This window comes from Hyalella azteca, unplaced genomic scaffold, assembly GCF_000764305.2.
Source record: "Hyalella azteca isolate HAZT.00-mixed unplaced genomic scaffold, Hazt_2.0.2 contig10411, whole genome shotgun sequence".
Lineage (NCBI taxonomy): Eukaryota > Metazoa > Arthropoda > Malacostraca > Amphipoda > Hyalellidae > Hyalella > Hyalella azteca.
In genome coordinates this window covers 103,968-129,202 of record NW_025940453.1, presented here as the reverse complement: position 1 = coordinate 129,202, position 25,235 = coordinate 103,968, and the positions used below count along the sequence as shown (strand labels likewise).

The 25,235-nt window shown below is 42.4% G+C and overlaps 2 protein-coding genes across 2 annotated transcripts in view; both read right to left on the bottom strand.

The window, feature by feature from the left end:
- The window catches only part of LOC108680557, a 24,579-nt gene extending 1,264 nt beyond the window's left edge, over positions 1-23,315 (bottom strand). The window contains exons 1-7 of the mRNA XM_018169413.2: positions 22,971-23,315; positions 9,477-9,887; positions 8,543-8,680; positions 7,626-7,725; positions 6,602-6,882; positions 6,049-6,280; positions 4-129 (exon numbers count right to left, since the gene is read on the bottom strand). Of these exons, the coding sequence (XP_018024902.1) occupies positions 4-129; positions 6,049-6,280; positions 6,602-6,882; positions 7,626-7,725; positions 8,543-8,680; positions 9,477-9,860 (1,261 nt within the window). The 5' untranslated portion in view covers positions 9,861-9,887; positions 22,971-23,315. The remainder of the gene's footprint in view (positions 1-3; positions 130-6,048; positions 6,281-6,601; positions 6,883-7,625; positions 7,726-8,542; positions 8,681-9,476; positions 9,888-22,970) is intronic.
- LOC108680556 (putative uncharacterized protein DDB_G0282499) lies at positions 20,780-25,088 on the bottom strand. Its single transcript, XM_018169411.1, has 2 exons — positions 24,943-25,088; positions 20,780-21,377 (listed from the first exon to the last, which is right to left on the bottom strand). The coding sequence occupies exons 1-2, from the start codon at positions 25,086-25,088 to the stop codon at positions 20,780-20,782; spliced, it is 744 nt and encodes a 247-aa protein (XP_018024900.1).
- Between the last annotated feature and the right edge of the window lie 147 nt (positions 25,089-25,235).

The window sequence follows — 25,235 nt, the reverse complement described above, 5'->3', positions numbered from 1 at the left end:
TACCTTCGTTCCAGACGAACAGGGCGCTGTTGGGCATGACCCTACCTTCGTTCCAGACGAACAGGGCGCTGTTGGGCATGACCCTACCTTCGTTCCAGACGAACAGGGCGCTGTTGGGCATGACCATACCTTCGTTCCAGACGAACAGGGCGCTGTTGGGCCTGTCTCTTATACACATCTAGATGTGTATAAGAGACAGATACAGAATACTGCCATATTAAAGTACAGGATGCTGCCATATGGTATCCTACAATTCCTTGGTATCCTACAGCTCCTTGGTATCCTACAGCTCCTTGGTAGCCTATAATTAATTGGTATCCTACAATTCCTTGGTATCCTACAGCTCCTTGGTATCCTACAATTCCTTGGTATCCTACAATTCCTTGGTATCCTACAATTCCTTGGTATCCTAGAATTCCTTGGTATCCTACAATTCCTTGGTATCCTACAATTCCTTGGTATCCTACAATTCCTTGGTATCCTACAACTCATTGGTATCCTACAATTAGAAGGAATTGCATAAGAACACGGAGCTTCAATGGAGTTTTTGTAATTGTCTCTGATGCTTGTCACTTATGAACAATAAAGTGTGTTATTTCTGCTGTGTTGTACAAAAGTAGGTACCATTTGGATGGTTAAACCTATTTTTCAACTTCAACTCTGGATAAATTATTATGGCAGATGGTACAGCAAAGTGTGAACCCTTTGGATGGTTTAACACGATTGTCGCGGATGATGCAGCAAAGAGGTAACCATTCAAACTGTTCAACTTCAGCTTAACTTGAACTAATGATGAATGATTGCGACAGATGGTACAGCAAATGGAGAAGTTCCGAAGCAACTTGGAGGACTACGCCGCTAAGCACAAGAATGAAATTAGGAAGAACCCGCAGTTCCGGCGTCAGTTCCAAGAGATGTGCGCCAGCATCGGTGTTGACCCACTTGCGTCCGGCAAAGGTGAGTCAATCGGCGTAGACCTACTTGCGTCCGGCAAAGGTGAGTCAATCGGCGTAGACCTACTTGCGTCCGGCAAAGGTGAGTCAATCGGCCTTGACCCACTTGTGTCCGGCAAAGGTGAGTCAATCGGCGTAGACCCACTCGTGTCCGGCAAAGGTGAGTCAGTCATGTTCTATGTTAGGGACATAACATTATGAAGAAATTAACGACATGATAATAATCGTAAACCACCTTCTGTAACCTGACGAGTCATACATGAAGATGAATCGAGCGTCTTGTTGGTGACGGGACGGCTACTTTGGTCCATTGCAGTCTCCATTTAAAAACTTTTATCGAGTACTACGGCCTGTCGGGAGCTTTTCCTCCAAATACACTGAATTTCTTATCTATCATGAATTGCGATTGCGTTGTGAGTCACTAGCATCCCGCGCGCTTATTTCTTAGTGTTTTGTTGGAACATTGGGCCTAGGCCGCTACGTGTGCTTAGGCTGCTACGCGTACTTGGATCGCTACGTGCACAATTAGGCTGCTATGTGCACTTAGGCGGCTACGTGTGCTTCGATCGTTACGTGTACTTAGGCCGTTACGTGTGCTATGGCCGTTACGTGTGCTATGGCCGTTACGTGTGCTATGGCCGTTACGTGTGCTTAGGCCGCTACCTGTACTTAGGCCTCTAAGTTTACTTAGGCCGCTACGTGTACTGAGGCCGCTACGTTACCATTCAGAAGGAGTCTCTGTCTTTGAATAAAAGTAGTCACAAGCAATTTTCTTCATTTATTATAATATTTTAGTTAAATTGCACAAATACTAAGATCACGAGTGAGTTGTTCAGCGAAACAGGAGGCGTTTTGGCCAGTATATTCCTTAACAGTATTATTATATATCTGGGAATTTATTGAGGTCCCTTTATTTTTTTATATTGAGGTCCCTTTTTTTCATATTTAGCTACGGGCTAAAGTCTTTTTCGATGCTCCTGTTCTACTTGCACTTCGGCATGCTGTCAACATCAAATGCCTTAATTAGAATTGAAGTGAAGGAATACATTTTCAGTAATTAAGGTAGTAATGTATTACTACTATTAATGTAGTAATACATTAATAGTAATTGAATACATTAATAGTAATTAAGGGTTGCCATAGATAATATAAGCACATTATCTGTTCACAGCTCAGCCGTGTGTATGTGGACGGTTGCAAGCTATTGATACGCTCTTCAATATTTTTTGCTTCTTATACAATTTTCACATGCCTTCATCTCTGACGTATTTACAAATTACTTATATACATAAATTAATATACATTAATAATATTATATGAATGTCTCAGATATCAAGGCATTTCATCAATATTACTTGCTAAACGTTATATGATACTGGACTGGAAAACTCAGCAAGAGTATATATGGTCCAAGTCACTGTTTGCGACACTGTTTTCATTTTGGCCACCAAAGAATATCAAATACTTAATAATCAACCCTGGTATTCGTAATAAATATCCCTTTATTCGTAATTGCCCGGTTTCTATTATCACCAGCACCGGTAGAATTTTTTTCATGACATTACTTCGATTTGCATGTAATGGTTGAAAAATCTTTGCATGATTTTATCATTGCATTGCCGTGACGTTTTCTGCATTTTCCGCATTATCCTTTATTCTGCGTGCCTGAAGCTGGTTTTGAATATTCGAATTTGTATTTTGGTTTGTTGGTATTCCGAACTGCGCTTCCATGTCAAACATAAATAAGCCCAGTTATTAACGTTCACGACGTTTGATGAATGTTTTATTGTACTCCAAAGCGGAATGTTTTATTTGTTCTGCGCTGTACATTTTATATTGACCTCAAATCTGTTATACAATACAATTTGTTCCTGTCAATCAGTTCTACGGAAATTTTGTGCAAATAAATAGAATATTTCTAATCACGAAAATAAGTTACGAGTTATTTCGTGGGTGCGGCGTACAATCTTTCTGTGCCATAAATATAATATTAATAGAAGCAAATAATGGCTTTATCCTACTGTGAGGTCATCATCAATATAATTAATTCCTTCGTACTCGTTCTACGAGCAAGGGACTAACTCATTTACACTTATAAATTGCATAATCTAATTGAATACGTGTCTCTCAGACGATGGTTCCGTCGATATCATCAAGTGATATTTCTGATCCGTTAACAGACCTCGCTACAGCATCAAGGGTTCTTGGTACATCGTAGTTCTCGGGTGCTGGTACGAAGGACGGGGCCATGCTGTGCCGTGCCTTAGTGTTACCTTCAGTCGTAGTATCAGGCAACGATGTTGTTCTTTGGTGAACTGACGAAGATATTGCGTTCAGGGAACTTTTGGGGGGCTTGGCATCTGACCCCAGCCGCCCTCGTTTCTCTGTAGGGGTCGCAGGCAGGGGCATCCGCTGACGCTTGCCTGTCGGGGTCGTAGGGGTTGATTTGTGAGGGGTTCTCTTCGACGAAGCGGGTTCGTCTAAGTTTGGGTTCTGCGGTGGTGATTGTTTCTGCTCCGGAGAGTAATTGTTGTCATTGGAAAGATCACTGTCGCTGGATTTACGCCATTGGTGCTTGTTGTAGTGTCCATGTTGGTCGTTCGAGATTTGGTGCTGTGCACTTGGGTTTTGATTTAACGAGAGATTATTCAAGTTTGTTGATATATTGTGTTGCCTCTGTGTGTTGCCTTCCAATGATGATCTTGAATCGTGATCTGTGCCTTTCATAGGCAGATATCGCATGGGGTCTTCTTCGGTGGTTCTGTTGACTATCTTGGCCGACTTGCTGGGTATGAGGTAGCCGTCGTGGTCCTCCACGACGTTCGTGTACACGGGCGTCGTGGCGATCTGCCCGTTGGGCTGCGCTTGCAAGATCACGACGTTACCATCGTGACCAATTATGTGTGGCATTCCTTTCTTATGTTGCGGCAACTTGTCTTCGATTTCTTCGTAAACGTGACTCGTGCTGTAGAGCGACACCGGTCGCTGCAGCTGCCGATGCAACTCATAAAAAGGAACGTTCTGCCCTTCGATATTTCCAGGATTCATTCCTGCAAAACTTGGATTTTGGATCATATTTCCTGCCATGTTGTGAACCGGATTCTTCGGCGAACTGATGAAACTCAAAGACTTATCCTGCACGTAAGGATCTGGTACCATTGTCGAGAGCGTAGTGTTGGAGGAAGCTGAGGACCTGGCACTGGCTAAGTCTGACTGTCGCATGTTCAGATACTGATTGTAGTGATCGATATCGCTGTAATTGACAGCCTTTGCGTTCTTCAAGTTCATAGCGTCAACATTTGCTATCTTGTTGGCGCCAACAGCTGCGGCCGTCGCGTTCCTCAGCTTGAAATCGTCCGTGTAGTTGGGATCAGCAATTTTGAGATTGCGTCCTTGGAACCATTGTTGCTGGTACTCTGAGTCGCTGTTCCTGGTCGAAGACTGGATGTTCTTTGAACAGTTCTCACGTTTGGACTGCACGCGCTTGTAGCAGCAGTAGATGACGATGGAGCCTATAGCGAACAGGAGTAAGCCTACCATGAGCAGCACGATCAGAGTGGTGTTCACACCCGGCCGCGGCGTGGGCTTGTCTGTAGGGGGAACATCACGTCAGCTATACACGCAGCGATACCTTAGTAATGCGTTCAAAAACGTTGAGCTCGGTTAATCAATTATATTATGCTTCAATTGTTGTTCATTGTATCAATATTTTTCGATGAGCAATCAAGTTCTATTCGATTTCCAATCACGGCCAAAGAATAACATGCATGAGAACTTGGATATTGAACAACCTATTTCGGACAAGCCGGGGGATGAAAAATTCACCGCAAAACGCGAATGTAGATATATCTAATATGCCGAGCTAAATGTTATCAGGCATTTAGTTAATTTCACCATCAAGATGTGAGCCGTGATGGTAGTCGAGCAGATGCAGGTGGATGAGAGGTCCCTGGAAGTCGACCTGAGCTGAAGGCTCTGCTGCAGCGAACGCTCGGTGCACCGGAGGGGACCTCTGGATCGCTCGTACCCCCACCACGCACCTGATGGAGGTGGACCAGAGTTAAAATACCTGACTGAAGTAGACCAAATTTATTTAAATTACCTGACTGAAGTGTACCAAATTTATTTAAAGTACCTGCCTAAAGTGAACCAAATTTATTTGAAGTTCGTCCCTTAAGTGGCCCAAATAAATTCAAAGTACCGAACGGGAATAGTCCAGATTAAATGTAGGTACTGGAGGTAGACCGGAGTTCCATTACCTGACGTTTGGCTGGCGATTAAAAGTAATGGTCAGTTATAGACCATTGGACCAGAGTTATTAATGACGTTTAATCCGCAATTTATGTTAATGGTAGGTCAAAGACCATTGGACTAGATTTAAAGTACTTGACCTTTGATTGCTTAAATACCATGCCATCAGTTTAAGCTCAAACATCTATTGGGTGTGCCCATTATATTCATAAAGCTCTCCGCTATTAGGTTCATGGCTTGCCAACAGTCGGCCAAGTCTAATGATGCGGACTTCCATAAGTGCCCGAAATATGAGAGGTTCTAAGGCCATCATTGAGGACTGAAGATGGATGAATATAATGATATTCACTTCCCTCACCTCCAGCATCCCTCACCTCCAGCATCCCTCACCTCCAGCATCCATCACCTCCAGCATCCATCACCTCCAGCATCCCTCACCTCCAGCATCCCTCACCTCCAGCATCCCTCACCTCCAGCATCCCTCACCTCCAGCATCCCTCACCTCCAGCATCCCTCACCTCCAGCATCCCTCACCTCCAGCATCCCTCACCTCCAGCATCCCTCACCTCCAGCATCCCTCACCTCCAGCATCCCTCACCTCCAGCATCCCTCACCTCCAGCATCCCTCACCTCCAGCATCCCTCACCTCCAGCATCCCTCACCTCCAGCATCCCTCACCTCCAGCATCCCTCACCTCCAGCATCCCTCACCTCCAGCATCCCTCACCTCCAGCATCCCTCACCTCCAGCATCCCTCACCTCCAGCATCCCTCACCTCCAGCATCCCTCACCTCCAGCATCCCTCACCTCCAGCATCCCTCACCTNCTGTTGGGCATGACCCTACCTTCGTTCCAGACGAACAGGGCGCTGTTGGGCATGACCCTACCTTCGTTCCAGACAAACAGGGCGCTGTTGGGCATGACCATACCTTCGTTCCAGACGAACAGGGCGCTGTTGGGCATGACCCAGGCGCAGGACGTGACGTGTACGTTGACGTGGCAAGGCAGCGTCGCCGTAGCCCCCGTCCTCGTGTTGAGGATGTGGTCGTCAGCGGAGTAGTTGAAGCGCGGCGCGTGCTGCCCAGCGTTAACGCGTGTTAAAACAAACAAATACACTCAAACAAATTCCCACTTATATCTCAGAGTAATGTTTGTATCATCCGGCCTCCCATTTCCTTACCCTTACCCTCAGCATGATCCTATCCTTACCCTCAGCACGAGCAGATAGCAATGATGCGCCCTTCTGCAGGGCCGAACTGGGTTTAATCATAAAATCTGGAATCTTAAGTCTAAAAATAGCCTGGAAGAAGACAACTTTAAACAGCTCAATGAGAAGTGGAGGGAGGACTAAAAAATTTAGTATAAAATAAATTAGTAGTGTAGGGAGCTAAGCATTACCTTGACTTCAGGCTCATGCTTAGCGTCGTCATCGCTGTCTTCTGAAGGGGGAAGTTCTTGTGTGGGGTCGGGACCTGGGAGAGCAGGGGGAACCTTGGGGTTCAAGGGTCCGTGAGGAGGGAAAGGTAAAGGCCCCGATGACGGTGGAGGCCCCAGTGCAGGGATGGCGGTAGGGGCCGTAGGGTCACGGGTTGTTATCGCGTCATCGTCTCCTGACGACATGGGCGTGAGGGAATCGCCGCTGCCGCCTGAGCGCTCCTCGTAGTCCCGCTCGTCAGTGTCTGGTGTGGCCAAATACCACGTGGATAATTAAATACAAATAATAAATAAATACAATCAAAAAATACCATGCATCAAACAGAAACACGGAGACACTTGCGCTTATGTGGGTCATCCTGATAATTAAATACAAATAATAAATAAATACAATCAAAAAATACCATGCATCAAACAGAAACACGGAGACACTTGCGCTTATGTGGGTCATCCTGATAATTAAATACAAATAATAAATAAATACAATCAAAAAATACCATGCATCAAACAGAAACACGGAGACACTTGCGCTTATGTGGGTCATCCTGATAATTAAATACAAATAATAAATAAATACAATCAAAAAATACCATGCATCAAACAGAAACACGGAGACACTTGCGCTTATGTGGGTCATCCTGATAATTAAATACAAATAATAAATAAATACAATCAAAAAATACCATGCATCAAACAGAAACACGGAGACACTTGCGCTTATGTGGGTCATCCTGATAATTAAATACAAATAATGTATAAATATATTTAAAAAATACTATGCATCAATCAGAAACACCGAGCGACTTCTTGCGCTCTTGTGGGTTATCCTGACACTTTTTTGCCCAGCAAAATGGCATATCACAGCTACGGGCAGAAAGTGTGTCATTATTTTGACAAAATGACCCAATTATCTGCACGAGTATCTACTATACTGCAGTAATTTATACTTCGCTATGATATTGGGCGGGTGATAACAGGAAGGCCATACCTGTTATGACCTGCAGGTAGGCAGGCCGCGTGTTGTACAGCGTGGTGCCCATGTACCGCCTGGTCTGACACAGCCACTGCCCTTCCTGCACCTTGCGCACCTGCAGCAGGTCATGAGTTAGGGTCATGAGTCATAGTGATCATTAGTGTAGAGGTCATGAGTCATAGTGATCATTAGTGTAAAGGTCATGAGTTATATTAGAGTCATGGTCATGGGTCATAAGTCGTGGTGATCATTAGTGTCATGGCAGGAGGGCCATGAGTGTCCCTCTTGCACCTTGCGCACTTTTTCAATTTAATGTCGCCACCATTCAATTAATGTCACCATTCAATTGCACCTTGCGCACTTTTTCAATTTAATGTCGCCATTCAATGCGTATCATGGATTATAATAGAGCGCAGTTATGATTTTGAGATCTTGAAGCCATAGATCCCCTCTGAGATCAGTTATGATTTGAAATAATTATGTAATGGTTGTGATCTTAAGTCCTTAAGATCCCCAATCAACATTATTCTGAAGTTTGGTTTGGCTCTGCCTACGGCCATGCTGATGTACCACTTTCGACGCCCACATGAGACACCGAGAAATGAACTGAGCTTCTAAAGGCTCAAACTCCAGGGTAGTTTCGCCACAGTAACGTGGATCCATAATCGAAAGTTGCAGAAAATATATGAAATGCACTTATCCTTCATAATTTTTTTCTTTTTGTCGGACATCGAGAATTTTCCGTTCGAAATACTTCTGTTATCTTTTCCGGACTGAATAATTTGTAACTTACTACCAACAGAACACGATTCTTCGTAGTTGCAACATGAAATGAGACTTGAACATCTTTCTATCATCACAGAAAAGACATTTTGGGAGGCCGGATGATACAAACATGACTCTGAGATATAAGTGAAACAACATCCACTAACCTTGGTGAACCTGATGGAACAATCGTTGTCTTTGGACGGCGTGAACTGCTTGACAAGTTTAGGCTCGGCCCCCTCGTCGTAGAAGCTGCGGTTGGTCTCTATGTAGTACCAGCTACAGTGGTGAACTGGTCTCACCGCCTGCAACCAGGTCAACCGTATTATATACCAATATAGCAATACCACTACTAGCAATAGGTACCACTTTCTATCCCAGCTACAGTGGTGAAGTGGTTTCACCGCATGCAACCAGATCAACCGTATTATTATACCAGCTATACCGACAAAACCACTTCTAGCAATACCACTTTCTATACCAGCAGCAAAGTCTTTAATTTCACTATACCAGTAATGGCCCAATATTGTACCAGCTATCAACATTTAAGTAAATAAAACTCCGTATTGCGTGTAAGAAAAAGTTGCAAACGTTAGAAAAAGTTCAAAATTCAGCAAAAAGTTGCAATGACCTTGCACTTCATGATGGCAATGTTGCCCTCTACGACGCTGGCGTGGATTATTATTATATTAATGTCATGATATATACAGGGTGTTTCAAAATTAAGTAACCCTTTTAATTTGTTAATAAATAAAAAACTAAGAACGTTATGAAGTTGAAACTTGTTTTATTTAAAAGAAGAACATTTTTTAGCAAGCTATACAGGATAATGACGTAACTATGATACACTATTACCATGAAAATGTTCTTCTTTTAAATAAAACAAGTTTCAACTTCATAACGTTCTTAGTGTTTTTTATTTATTAACAAATTAAAAGGGTTACTTAATTCTGAAACACCCTGTATAAAAATGATATATATGAAATTAATGAACATGCTTACTTAATGTAGCGGGGGTCAAAATTAATGAACATCCTGATATATATAAAATTAATGGGATAACCTATTATATTTCAAAATTTAGCGAAAAGTTGCAATGACCTTGCACTTCATGATGGCAATGCTGCCCTCCACGACGCTGGTGTTAGCGGGTTGTGCGCTGAAGTTCAGTTCGGGGGCCGGCGTGGGCGTCGCCCCCACGGGCGCCGGTCTCACCCATGGACGGTTGTCCTCCGCCCCCACCACATACACTGACACACTTAACAGTACCAACCACAACCATGACCCAGCTTTGGTGAGTCTCATGGTTCTGGAGGAATTGTGCAGTGATGAAGTTAAGCTTCTATGTTGCTGCTTCGTAGTTGCGACTGATGATGATAATGTAGTTTTTGATGATGTGTAATTTGCAAAACGATGTTTTTCGCTGTTATTTCTTCTCAAGTAGGATTCTTGTAGTTGTCCATGCTCCACTATTGCATCATCCATAATGTAATGCCGGGAGATTCTTCAATTCTGAAATAGAAAGAAATTAAATTGTGTAAAAGCTTACGTTTAAAATATCGATTGCATGCTTGTGAGGAATGCTTTACTATACTAATATAATAAATTTAATAGTATAGTATGACAGAACATTTTTCGACTTGTTGAAAGAAACAAACAAGAAAATTGCTACAAAAAAATCTGTTCTCTTCGTACTCGATTGTTCTTGTATAAAATAAACAATGATAAAAATGATTCGACAATTTAATTATTGTTCATGATTCAATCATGGTATATGCACCCAGACAACACATTAAGGCATAATACACTAGGCAATATCGCGTAATTTAATATAATTTGATAATATATTACATTTATTAATATTATATAGCATAATTTAATATTATATTATATTTATTAATATAATATAATATTAATATAATTTAATTTAATATCTTTTAATGTCGCGTGTCCGGCGCTGCCTTTGCTGTGAACGACTGCCGCGGGCGCGTCGGTGGCTGGCAACTGGCCTATAGCTTGCGGTGGCCACCACTCCCACATACCTGCACCTCGACTACCTGCTACCATGCGCGGCAACCTGCTAACCTGCTCCCATGCGCGGCAACCTGCTAACCTGCTCCCATGCGCGGCAACCTGCTACCATGCGCGGCAACCTGCTCACCTGCTACCATGCGCGGCAAACTGCTGACCTGCTACCATGCGCAGCAACCTGCTAACCTGCTACCATGCGCGGCAACCTGCTGACCTGCTACCATGCGCAGCAACCTGCTAACCTGCTACCATGCGCGGCAACCTGCTAACCTGCCACTATGCGCGGCAACCTGCTAACCTGCTACCATGTGCGGCAACCTGCTACCATGCGCGGTAACCTGCTAACCTGCCACTATGCGCGGCAACCTGCTAAGTTGTTACCATAAACTTTCCTCGTGCAATAAGCCTGCCGCTGCTGGTTAGAGCTATTTTTGAAGGGCTGCTTACGATATTACTAAATATTACATTGAAAACATCGAAAATATCGATAAAAATTATAACAAATCCTTCATATCCTGCCATCCTGCCGAGGCTTGGTTATCTTAATTGGCCTCAACAGCCACCTGCCCTGGAAGCTCCAGGCTCCTGCTCTGCGTTGTTTAGGCACGATTGCAATATTCTAGGCACTCCTTTGCCTAGACGCTGCAGGAAGTAGGCATACCTAATATTGTAGACGGGATGTAGGCGTACCTAGTAAAATACACTAATAAGGCAGGCAGTTATAGCCGCATCTAGTACTGCAGGAAGTAGGCGCATCTAGTATTGTAGGAAGTACAGGAGTTAGTATGCATATATGGCATAGGCAGGAAGTGGGCTTTAATATTGATGCAAATCAATCCAGTTATTCTTAGCTATAACAGAAAAGATAAAACCCGTTAAAATCATTGTAAATTTGTGTTATTTTAATCCAGTACACCTTATATAAGATATTGAGTAGGTTCGTGATGCATTTCATGCAGGTCTTAGTAAATCCACTTTTGTTCAATATATTCACAGCTACTAACTGGGGTGGCAGTGGCCCTGGCTGTAATACTGTGCCTGTATTGCCGCGCCAAGTGTATTGTACACTCTATATTCTACTGTACACTCAACAATCGATTAAACTGTACATTGTACACTCTATACACACGCTATCGCTCTTTGTTCCTGCGCGCCAGAGCTGGCGGGTTCATTCCTGGAGTGGCGCTGACGTCATCCGCTGATACGTGCCAAGTGTCGCCAGAAAACACGTTCTGTTCCAAGGTACGGAACTTAGAACACCCGTTCTGTTCCTAGGTACTGAACTTAGAACACCGTTCTGTTCCTAGTTACGGAACTTAGAACACCGTTCTGTTCCTAGGTACGGAACTTAGAACACCGTTCTGTTCCTAGGTACGGAACTTAGAACACGTTCTGTTCCTAAGTACGGAACTTAGAACACCGTTCTGTTCCTAGGTACTGAACTTAGAACACCGTTCTGTTCCTAGGTACGGAACTTAGAACACCGTTCTGTTACTAGGTACGGAACTTAGAACACCCGTTCTGTTCCTAGGTCCGGAACTTAGAACACCCGTTCTGTTCCTAGGTCCGGAACTTAGAACACCCGTTCTGTTCCTAGGTACGGAACTTAGAGCACCCGTTCTGTTCCTAGGTATGGAACTTAGAACACACGTTGTGTTCCTAAGTACGGAACTTAGAACACACGTTCTGTTCCTAGGTACGGAACTTAGAACACCCGTTCTGTTCCTAGGTACGGAACTTAGAACACCCGTTCTGTTCCTAGGTACGGAACTTAGAACATCCGTTCTGTTTCGTTCAGAGATACGCGACCAAGAAAACTTGTTTTGTTCAAAGATCACGCGCTCTTTCAAGAACTCCGAATTGAATCTTCAGTCGTTCAATTGGCTAACGAAATATTGTCTCTAGATGATTGATTCACACCGCCTATTTAAGATGCAAGTCTTCTTTATATTGTGTCTTCTCCATATTGACCAATTATTTGTCCTATAATAGCTCAAATACTAAGAGATTCTATAATGCTTTCTCGACGTTGATTCTCGAAAATCGAAGTTAATTTTCGTGGCACTCATTATTATTTATAAGTTTTTAGTAGGTAACGTCTATGTCAATGTCTTCCAGATACCAAGTGCCCGTTTAAGAATATAGTCTTGTGCTAAACTAAAGTTCTCTATTGAGGCACACGGTGCTGTGTTGATGCAACTATAGTCCATGTTCCTTATACAGTGCACAGCAATGAAGAAACGGGACGACACCGCGTTAGAACTTCCTTATTTCTCCTTCCATTGCGTTGTACGCTGCACAGTGGATTTACTGGCCACTCCAACTAATTACTGGATACTGGTCACTATTCACTATGACTGGATACTGGCCACTATGCAGTAGACACTAGATACTGAATACTGGTAACTATACAGTAGATACTGGACACAAGGCGCTGGGCATCGGGCACTTGTTGCCATTAAAATTGTTGCATAATGACGAGTGCAAAAAAATGCCTGAGGAGGTTAGCTAGCTGCAGGATCTTGCGCTCCCTCAGCCACTCCTTCTTGTTTCATGGTAGGAACCCTCGGGACATCTCTTTTAGCAGGTGATGACGTATGAAGTTTTGAATATTTAAGCTATTTCTGCAAATTCTAGCCTTCCAAAACGAGGATAATTTTCATATGATTGGAGTGCATAATGTTTAATAACAGGAATTTGGCTGTGCCCACGTATGTCAGTTCTCAGCATTTACATTACATCCAGTTTGCATATACTGGTATTATGTGGATGCAACATTTCATTCATACATACTGGTATACATATTCATACATACCATTCACTCATGCAGTGGCATGCAAGCGTTGTCTGCCACTCGATGCAGTGGCATGCAAGCGTTGTCTGCCACTCAGTGCAGTGGCATGCAAGCGTTGTCTGCCACTCAATGCAGTGGCATACAAGCGTTGTCTGCCACTCAATGCAGTGGCATGCAAGCGTTGTCTGCCACTCCGTGCAGTGGCATGCAAGCGTTGTCTGCCACTCAATGCAGTGGCATGCAAGCGTTGTCTGCCACTCCGTGCAGTGGCATGCAAGCGTTGTCTGCCACTCCGTGCAGTGGCATGCAAGCGTTGTCTGCCACTCCGTGCAGTGGCATGCAAGCGTTGTCTGTCGCTCAACGCAGTGGCATGCAAGCGTTGTCTGCCACTCCGTGCAGTGGCATGCAAGCGTTGTCTGCCACTCCGTGCAGTGGCATGCAAGCGTTGTCTGCCACTCCGTGCAGTGGCATGCAAGCGTTGTCTGTCGCTCAACGCAGTGGCATGCAAGCGTTGTCTGTCGCCATATGCGAGGTCTTCTTTGAACAAGCGGTGGCATATTCACTGGTAGCTCGTCGTACTATATGATTGCCGCTGCGATTGCATCGTTCGTGATCACTTAATTAAGCCAATGCACAATCAGTGAGAGATTAAAGCACTGATTGCGATGCAAGTGATCTTGTGTGCTGTCATTATGACCTTATATCATCTCAACGTCGTTACAAAGACTCAATACGTCACGCATTAATGATACTCTCATATGCACAGAGTTACCGAGTTGAATTATTTCGTCCCGTATTATCATCAGTCAGTACGCCGCATGTATAATTTAATTTTGTGTGATGTTTTTTTGCTCGCACTGACATGATGCTCTGCAGCGTGAGAACCTTTCTCTCCCGGCCCCGTCTGCCGCCAGTACTCGCGTGTTTATAAACGCGATGCTACAGTCACGAAGCTGTGTGCGATGTGCTGGGTAGAGACTTGATTGAGGTATAGTATATATTTTATTGAGATTTGATAGAGGTATAGTATATATTTTATTGAGATTTGATAGAGGTATAGTATATATTTTTTTGAGACTTGATAGAGGTATAGTATATATTTTATTGAGACTTGATAGAGGTATAGTATATATTTTTCTAAATGCAGCTGTCAACTTGATAGAGGTATAGTATATATTTTTCTAAATGCAGCTTTCAACTTGGTAGAGGTATAGAATATATTTTTCTAAATGCAGCCTTCAACTTGATAGAGGTATAGTATAGGTATATTTTTAAATGCAGCCTTCAACTTGATTCTCTCTTAGATTTTTTAAATCTATCGTATTTTGAAGTTCGACTTTTTGCCTAAAGTTAAATAAATGTGTTACAATTATTTTCAGCGAGCAAATGCTGTCATGATAAAATAATAAATTCTTGTATATTTCGTGGTCTACTAGATGGTCGCGGTCAATATTTTTACAACGTCGCTTGCTTTATTTTAAAGCGGGAAATTTATTCTAAATTCACCAAAAACTTGAATGGAAACGTAATTATTGACGTATTAGATGACTTCTCGATCAAAGTTCTACAAATTCACCTTCAACAGATGCAATTATTACTAACTTCCTAGAAGATTTATTTATATTTCTTATTAATCTATCCGCTTTTATTTTCCGACTTATGTGACAGCAAAGTTAACCAGGTTAAGGTTAACCAGGTTATGGTTAACCAGGTTTAGGTTGTTGAATACAACAACGTAAGTGACGTATTGGTAAGAGAACCACAACGAACTGAGCGTCAATTAGTGACGTATTGGTAAGAGAACCACAACGAACTGAGCGTCAATTAGTGACGTATTGGTAAGAGAACCACAACGAACTGAGCGTCAATTAGTGACGTAGTGGTAAGAGAACCACAACGAACTGAGCGTCAATTAGTGACGTAGTGGTAAGAGAACCACAACGAACTGAGCGTCAATTAGTGACGTAGTGGTAAGAGAACCACAACGAACTGAGCGTCAATTAGTGACGTATTGTAGACGCTGTAAAGGTCACGAAGGTAAGCGTAAGCCGCGCGTCTTTGTGCTGGACTGTACGTGCGGTGTAGTGAACCCACAAGCCGGGGCATGCGAGGCGGAGGTGGTGACTCATGCCACTGTGCCCTTATAGGGGCTTCAGGTTAGAGGAAGTGGCATGAGCGTCGCTTGAATCCGCCTTGTAAGCGTGGCATGAACCGAGCTAATAAGCGTGGCATGAACCGAGCTAATAAGCGTGGCATGAACCGAGCTAATAAGCGTGGTATGAACCGAGCTAATGAGCGTGGCATGAACCGATCGAGCAGCTGAAAAATATAGCATTCGAGTGTATCATCGTGAATCATCCTAAAGTTATATTATACCAGGCTACACTCATAAATATTAGTAGGTTAATTGTCCAAATATTGACTCTTTCGTACCAACATCACGAGCAGGGAGCTGACGTAGCACTTCTACGACTTTTAACCGTCCCAAACTACGACCTGATGGCCCACACAATAGCAAAATAAATATTCGCAGTTATTTGGATAAAGTCCCACTCATTCCTGTGAGTGTATAAGAGTCCCGCAAGTGGAGTGTGATAAATGCACGCAGCTATTTGGATAAAGTTCCACTCATTCCTGTGAGTGTATAAGAGTCCCGCAAGTGGAGTGTGCGTCGTCAGGTAAAAGTTGTTCGTAGGTCGCGGCTGAAGGTCTCCTGCCGCCATGCATGCGTGCGCTTCCTGAGGAATCTTTAAGTGCGCGGCTGAATCGGCAGAACAAATCTCTTGGTCCAGGAAGGTAATGCATATGCTTTCTGCCATCGCAACAAAGTATGTTTAGAGGGCTTAATATATTAGTAATAAATGATGGAAATCCATGTAGCGATATAAAATTCAGCTGCAGTAGCGAGAGGTTAAGTTATACTTGTGATGACAACTTTGTTATTTTAATCACCACGTTGTTTTCGTTTTAACGAAGAATAATTTAATTTCTGCTTACCATTGCGCTGAACAACACAGTGACTCGACTCTAACATAACGTGAAATATTCTCAGTTAACATTTTGCATGAACATGTAGTGTGTTCATTGAGCTATTGCAATACCCTTCAAAGTTATCACAGTTTGTGGTGGGCATGGCAGACTGGGCGACACTTTTGCTGACGGGTTTGGAAGCGTACGGTTATTGCTTAGTGGAGAACACCGAAAAAATGAATGAATGGATTATATATTATTCAAATATTGACACCCTTTCTCTACGTACCACTAGTACGCCCGTTTGCTGAGCCAAACTGAGTCAGCATGCCCCTTACTGGTGCAAAACGTGCATTAATTGCTTGTTACGCTGAGCGCTAAAGTGTGCGCCACACCACCTGCGCTACACCACCTGCGCTACACCACCTGCGCTACACCACCTGCGCTACACCACACCTGCGCTACACCACCTGCGCTACACCACCTGCGCTACACCACCTGCGCTACACCACCTGCGCTATACCACCTGCTCTACACCACCCTAGTCTCGGGTCTCGCTCAGGGCCGAAGTTCTCTTGTTCCTGTCCGCTACCGGGACGAGGAAGTGCAACGTTCACCCCGCTAGCACTCAGGCAAATTAATGGCTCATATCGTGCAATCAGTGACACACTATCTCACCCACGGCACGAACATAAATTGGACGTAGCACTGGTACGGACCAAACTGGGTCAGGATGACCCACACTAGGGCAAAATTCATCACTATTTGGACAAGGCTTCACTAATTTCTCCGCCTGCTGGCCCGGCATTTCGTCCCTCAACACCCGACGTGCCGTAAGTGTCCTGGCACCTCGTCCCTCAACACCCGACGTGCCGTAAGTGTCCTGGCACCTCGTCCCTCAACACCCGACGTGCCGTAAGTGTCCTGGCACCTCGTCCCTCAACACCCGACGTATCATAAGTGTCCCGGCACCTCGTCCCTCATCACCCGACGTGCCGTAAGTGTCCCGGCACCTCGTCCCTCTCACCCGACGTACCGTAAGTTGTTCCGTTACCGGAACTCGCCCGACGTGGGCCAGTGCCCAGTTCCTGTTCTCCGCTAAAATGAGTCTCAAAAAGTCAGATGACAATTGACTAAGTTTTAGAATGTATTCATTCGCAGAACAGAATGATATTAAGACGGCATATTGGTCTGTTTATTTAACGTTTTGTTTTGTCCATCTGAGTTTGTAGTTTTTAAATGGAATCAGGGCGTCGCTATCACTATATAGAAATACGCTCTATATCAGGGCATCGCTACAACTATATATAGAAGCACACTACATATCAGGGCACCGCCATCACTATATAGAAGTACATAGATACAAAGGCTGGAACTTGCTGTCGCTCGCGTGCATATAGGCTACGTTTGTACTACATTGATACAATTTTTCTCAAACGATTTGATAGCCCCAGTGCGCAAGATATTTCAGGCCTCACGCTCCTTGTTTCTGATGAACCAATCTTATTAAATGATTTTGGTATGTCTCGAATTTCTTCCACACGCTTTATGAACGCAGCACGCGGTTTAAGCGGCTCTTTACCACGACTGCACTGAATACAAAACTCCTCCGTCTTCTCTCTATTTGCTTGTCGATATAAAAAACGTGAACGTTGAGACTGAACGATTAGAAATTATTCCTTTATTTGTACCTCCCGAGTTCTACGTGTGTTTAGTGTGCCAGTTGAAATGTCCAAGACGGAATAGATAGACTGCGTGAGAAATAAGTTAATGTTAATATACCGAAACCATAATAATGAGTCTGATAACAATATACCGAGGCATAATAATATACCGATATATTATATGCCTATACTCTCAAGTGCCGAGTTTGTCTAGGCAATATTAATATGCAAGTCACTGCAAAAGTAGTGTATTTTTTGTTGAACTTTGTCATGCTTATAAAGAAGATACATTCATGTAAAAAATCATTAGAGCAAAGGCAAAACAATATGAATTATCTCGCCCGTTGAGAAATACATCTGAGTATACATTGTGCATGTGTATTTTGGCTATAACTGAACATGTAATCGCAATGGAATGTCAGGAAATGAAAATGTATAAGGTGGCGCAACATGCACCGCACTTCGTCTTTTCCATTTTGTGGTCAGGCCAGCCAGGGAAATGTTCAGTCCAGACTACAGGCCTTTCATCATGGAATGCAAGCCACCACAGTTTCTATCGCAAATAACGATGTATTAACGCGTTTTCTTCAGTGAAATTAGTTTTTTTTTACATTCTCAAAGTTTGCTGGTATTGTTTTATCATGGTACTGTATTTATTGGTTCTGGTTGCTTGACGTCACTAGTGCATCGTAAGTAACGATAGAAATGGTTTGATGGAATGCTTTGAAGTTTCTAAAAGTTCACAGCTAAATATTTGTGTCGGTAATTCATCAGCAGGATCTGCTTGTGTTACGTCGCTAGGGCAATATCCCAGCAGCTGGTACGTGTACTTGTACCATAACAAAATTGATAAGCTTGGCGACTTATTCGATCTATTGTGTTTTGATGAATATTAAAAAAAACGATCTATTACGTTTTAATAGTTAGAAACCCTATTCTCTATCCCTCCACTGAGAGGAAACTATAGTATTTAATTTAATTGGTCCTTCACGTTGAGTGTTAGTTACACTCATAGAAATGAACGAGTCTTTGTTCAAATAGTGATGCACTTTTTGCACGGGTGTGGGTCACCCGGACCCAGTTAGGCCCGGCAAAAGGACGTCCCATTGCTACGTACGCACTTTTCTCGTGCTGCAGGTAAAAAAGTGTCACTATTCTGACAATAGTGACACAAATGACATTTTTATGCATATTGGCCGCAGAGACTCACGTTACTCAATTGTATATACCGACATCAACGAGCCCGATAAGCTTTTGAAGCGTCTATTGACTCATCTTACCCTTCACTTCATATAAGCATTCAGAATGTCATGTAAAAACACTTGAAAATCATTTGAATTTATCTCGCACGTCAGTTTGAAAAGCGTCCGTCAAGAAAGAGTTTTCGTTATCTAGTCACTTTAAAAATTTACTATGTATGCATGGTCGCTTATAACATACCATAAATGACATACATGAGTTAATCAATCCGCTATAACCCCACATGGGGAGGGGAGGTCGGTATCACACAATAAACTTGTTGTGTCGCCTGACCGAAGGACGTGCCAATCCTGTTAGTCCGTTAGCTCCTGTATCACTCACAGAAATAAGTGAGTCTTTGTCCAAAAAGCGATGCACTTTTTACAGTTTGGCTCAAAAAAAAGACGAATCAGTGCGTCGTCTGTGCGCAAGAAAATGTGTCGATTTTTGCACAATATGACACATTTTATTTTCCGAGTGTAGCTTTGACCAAAGCCAACATCCGTTTTGAAACTTTCGAGCAATCATTATATGGTATTTATTTGTAAATTTATATCAGGCCATGTGTAACTGGGTTTCAATTGTCTTCATTCTCTTGATAAAATGTCGTCGCTGAATCTCAACGTTGAAGAGAATTAAAAAAAGGCAATCCTCGTTTCTTCGTCTGGTATTTGGGACATTTTATATCTGTAGAGAATGAGTTCCAAGTTTAATTTTAAGAGAAAAAAATTGCAAATGTAGCAGAAATAAAGGCCTGTGCTATAATTGACTAGAAGAAAATGAGTTTCAAGTTTATTTCTAGGAAAAAAAATCGCAAATGTAGCAGAACAAAAGGCCTGTGTTATAAGTGACCGGTAAAGAATGAGTTTTAAGTTTAATTCTATGATGAAAAATCGGAAATGTAGCATGCAGATATAAGGGCCTGTGCTATAGCTGACCGGTATAGAGAATGAGTTTTAAGTTTAATTCTATGATGAAAAATCGTAAATGTAGCAGAAATAAAAGGTCTCTGCTATAATTGACCGCTGATAAAAACTTAGTTTCTTAGAATTTCTAGTGCAAGGCCCCAGATTCTAGGGCCAAGCTCTGAACTTCTGCAGCGCCGCGCAACTTTCATCGCGGCGCTGAGTCCGAGAACTGCAGCCGTCGCTTGACATTGTCAACACTCAGGAGAATGCATGAGACTTTGTCCAAATAGCGATGCTTTTTAGCGCATTTTCTCATTTATGAAAAAACGGCGCTATTAATTGTGCTCGCCATGTCCGTCCGTCCTTCATGTATGTCTGTCTGTCTGTCCGTTCGTGACTTCACGTTTTCGTCGACGAGAAAATGCGCTCTCTGTCACCTATGCAGTGAGTACTGAGTTATATTTTTTTCACCTTGTGTATGTGTCATCCTGACCCATTTTGACCCGCAAAAATATCGTTTCATTGTTTCGAGTAGAAAGTGTGTCACTATGTATATACAGTGTGACCCATTCGTTTCGATGATATATCTATCTCATCAAATGGGAATACCAATAATGATATATATTATATATCTGATCTATAATGATATATCTATCGCCATGATGCTTGACGTATTCTTCTGTTGATGCTATGGGTTTTGCTGTCGATTTCATCCGAATTTTAACTTCAGATTTGAAATAAAATATTTAGTACTGATTTCTGACAAATATTTGAATGTTAGCAAGAACATCGCAGTCTCTAGTGCATGATGACTGAACTATCGCTAGTCGACATAATATTATCGACACAATTCAGATTGTCGACATAGTTCTTAGTGTCGACATAGTTCTTAGTGTCGACATAGTTCTTAGTGTCGACATAGTTCTTATTGTCGACATAGTTCTCATTGTCGACATAGTTCTTATTGTCGACATAGTTCTTATTGTCGACATAGTTCTTATTGTCGACACAGTTCTTTTTGTCGAGATGACTCAGATTGTCGACATACTTCTTAGTGTCGAAATAATTCAAATTGTCGACATAGTTCTTATTGTCGTCATAATTCTTACTGTCGACATAGTTCTTAGTGTCAACATAGTTCTTATTGTCGACATAGTTCTTAGTGTCGACATAGTTCTCATTGTCGACACAGTTCTTATTGTCGACATGGTTCTTATTGTCGACATAATTCTTACTGTCGACATAGTTCTTAGTGTCAACATAATTCTTATTGTCGACATAGTTCTTATTGTCAACATAATTCTTATTGTCAACATAGTTCTTATCGTCGCCATAGTTCTTAGTGTCAACATAGTTCTTAGTGTCAACATAATTCTTATTGTCGACATAGTTCTTACTGTCGACATAGTTCTTAGTGTCAACATAGTTCTTATTGTCGACATAGTTCTTAGTAACGACATTGACCGGCAGTTGTGACGTGACATTGCGCCACGTCGCGTGACGTCATCGGTGACGTCGACAAGCTCGGCGCGGTGCCAACTTTCGCGCGCGTCGCTCTGACGTCACGCTGCGACCCTAAACATTTTCCCGGTAATCCTGGTACCCGATCACTCATTTCATCGCTGCTTCGTCTCGTGAAGTTTTTGTTTGCAGTAATTCTTACTTTAATTGCTCTTTTTTGCTTATAGTGAGTTTAATTTGTTTTGTTCTACCGAATTTGTTGATATTTTTGCGATCAGTTTACGGTACAGATTTAAATTCGATCTCTCCGGCGCTTGATTTTCGCTGGTAAAGCTAACTGTGCGTGTTTTAAGCACTTCATAATTAAAAATTCGTACTGTTCTGATTTATATTCATTTAATTAGTTGGGGAAAGTTTATTCGTTCTAACTAATGATGCCAGTAGTTATACCGCTTTCCCCACTGAACATGATGGTGGCGTGGTCCACGATCAAAAGCAGTCGGTATTGTTCACTTTGTACGGACGAATTGAACTTGTACTACCGGGTATATAGAATTGAGTACATAGTACAATACATGGTACAGAGTACATAGTCTTGAGTAAATGCTACATTACACAGTATTTCGTACATTTGATTGAGTACATGCTACAGTACAGAGTATATAGTAGATGGTACAGAACATAGCCTCGAGTACATAATACCGTACATAGATAATAAATGTACTCTATTACCTAGTACATAGCATACACTATCATTAGCTCGTCATCGATATCATTGATCATCCAGTGTAACTCAATTAAATCGTCCTACGCATTGTATTTCATGGTCCCTAATTGTATATCTATTGTGCAGCGTTTGCTTCAATGGATGTACTGAACAATTGAGACATCGGCTGCGTTTGCTGCATGCGTCACTCTGAAAAGTCCATGGGTCATGTTGTCCAAATGGTGACCCACACTTGCTGCCCGTAGCACTGATACGTCCTTTTTCCGTACCAGACTGGGTCAAGATGACCCACATGAGGGCAAAACTGTATCGTTATTTGGACAATGTCTCATTGATTGCTCTGAGTGTTGGCAGTCGACGGCAATCCTGTCGCGCGTTCCTCTCAATGCCTTCAAGGTCACGTCAATAATATAATATTTGAGGCTCGTTAAAATTTTTTTTTTATTATATGCAAATCCAAGCGACGTTGCAGACTGCGCTTACTGCCACAAAGTTAACTTTTATCGTAGGTACGATCATTTCGTGCTAGTTATGAATTAGACATTTAGATTCGTTATTATTGCCAAATTATTCAGAATATCATTTATATTACGATGATGGTCGTAGAATAATTGATACTCAGTTGTACTTTAATAATTAATTAAAGTATCACAATTATTATTTGTTATTAAGGTGATTATTATTATATTTAAGTAATTATTAATTCATTAATAACTCAGCCTTAACTTTACTTACTTCCAGCAATACAGACGAATGATAATCTGTAATCAAGGCACGTTACGGGTGAAGTAACAAGCTTACCTGAGATCAGAAGTCTTCAAAGTATCCGCTTATATTAGTCACTAGTAATATTATCACCGTGCGATGTTGAAGTCATCCAAAAATGTGTGCTTACTATCTAAACATTAATCGTTTCTATTGTAATACTCAATGACGGCGCTCTACTCAAACTATTATTAATTTTGTTTTCCTAAATGCACAATTATTTTAAAGGCAACATGTGCAGGGATCTCTTATAACACTCATAACAGGTTGTTTAATTATGTGCCAGTCATATCAATGTGCGACACACCCACGTTGTGAACACAGGCTCAACTTAGGTTAGCTAACACAGAGCACAACGACGCACACCCTCACTCCACGACGCCAGCGGCGACACTACCGCCCTGACGACTCATTCCGTCTCATGCCTGCGAGCGCCATACCGAGAACTAGAGACATTTATACACCAGTTTTTTTTTCTCTACTTTCGAGGTAATTAAATGAACATTTCCTCTGCTTTATTGTCAAGGTTATTAGGAACTTTTACTGTGCGAAGTGAAGAATTATGTGAGTATTGGAAAAGTTAGTTTAATATTTCACCCACAAACTATGCTTCATGCGCACTATGTTGCTGCTGATCACCCAGCGTGTGGCTGGCATTGTCCTTTCAAGGTCCCTGGACTGCTGATGCCTGGAGCGATGTTAGGTGATGTTAGGTGTGGTGCTAGAGTGATGTTAGGTGTGGTGCTAGAGTGATGTTAGGTGTGGTGCTGGAGTGATGTTAGGTGTGGTGCTGGAGTGATGTTAGGTGTGGTACTGGAGTGATGTTAGGTGTTCCCTCACCCCAAATATGCATTAATCACCCCGGGTTGAGGGGTGACTGCACTCGGCCTTAGGGGTGGTGGAGGGGTAAGTAAAAGCTGTGTGGTCCGCGGACCACAGAATAAGCGGCTATCACCACCGCAATTTTGGACCACAATTATAATTTCGCTTTCATGCTTCACTCCTTCATAAATTTCGTGACGCTTGGCTTAATTTTTTCTGAATCGTCGCCAGCGACATCATGCGCGTTGCGTTCACTCATATAAATGTATTGGTCATGTTGTCCAAATAAAGATACACATTCTGCCTGTAACACTAATACGTTCTTTTTTTCTGTAGAAACTAGTTCAGAATATCCCATACAAGGGTAAAACGTGTTTCGCAATTTGGACAAAATCTCTCAGTTTTTTGAGTGATGCTCAAACGCGGCCGGAATATTCACTTTTTGATACCTGGTGATCTGCGCTGCAGCGTCTCACTCAACAAATTTATGGGTCATTTTGTCCAAATAGTGACACACTTTCTTACCCACAGCACGAGCTGAGAGCGTACGTGCATTGATATATAACGCCCTTCTACCGGACCAAACTGAGTCAGAACGACTCGCACAGGGACAAATTTGTACGAAGTCTTTTAATGCTTGCTCTAAATTGTTAACTGTATTTATTGATAATTTGATTTCAATTCGTGAGTTGGATTCGTATTCGATTTATTCATGTTTATGTTTATTTGCCTTCTCTGCCGCGGTCGAAATTCTTCATGTCATATGTGTCAGGGATCGTAAAATTGCCTCTATTTCATGTCATCTAATTCTCTTGAATTCGATAATACATTTTTTCTTCTATTTCTTTGCGATTTTTCGCTATTATTTCCTCACTGCGAGAATTTGTTTTTGTATTTCCAAAAATTTATAAATGAATGCAATGCGAAATCTGGAGTTTTTTCCTAAGCTAAATCTACATCAAAAATGCCGAATAAAGTACAAACGCTACCGCAGGCATTTCGGAAATACGAGTGAAAACTCCTGGACTAATAAATCTGCAGCAGTCAGCTGGTGCAGCAGCTGCAGTAGTGGCAGCAGTGAGACGAGGCAGCAGCTGCAGTAGTGGCAGCAGTGAGACGAGGCAGCAGCTGCAGTAGTGGCAGCAGCGGCACAGGAAATGCCACACGCCTCTTCCCCGTGACTCACCCTGTATCTGCACTGTAATCTCGTTCCAGGCCCTGCATCACCATCACCATCACCGCTAGATACACCAATAGCTGTAGTGTGAAGGAGCTACGATATCGTAGGTAGTTACGAGTGTCCGGAAGCGTTGCTATGCTCTGGTCTCCCATGGAGGTCTTGAGAGGCGCATGCTGTGGCACAGCACGCGCTCTGATGCAGCATATCCATCACTACATCATCATATTCATGCTATAATGATCATAATAATAGCATGATAATATACATGTCAATATCATCATATTTCTAGCATTATTATA

Bases quoted from the DNA above. Each gene is read 5' to 3' on its own strand.
- LOC108680556 (XM_018169411.1), bottom strand. From the start codon at position 25,088: ATGGGAGACCAGAGCATAGCAACGCTTCCGGACACTCGTAACTACCTA. The intron at 21,378-24,942 runs GTGAGTCACGGG...CTATGTCGACAG, and splicing joins GATTACAGTGCAGATACAGG to TAAGAACTATGTCGACAATA.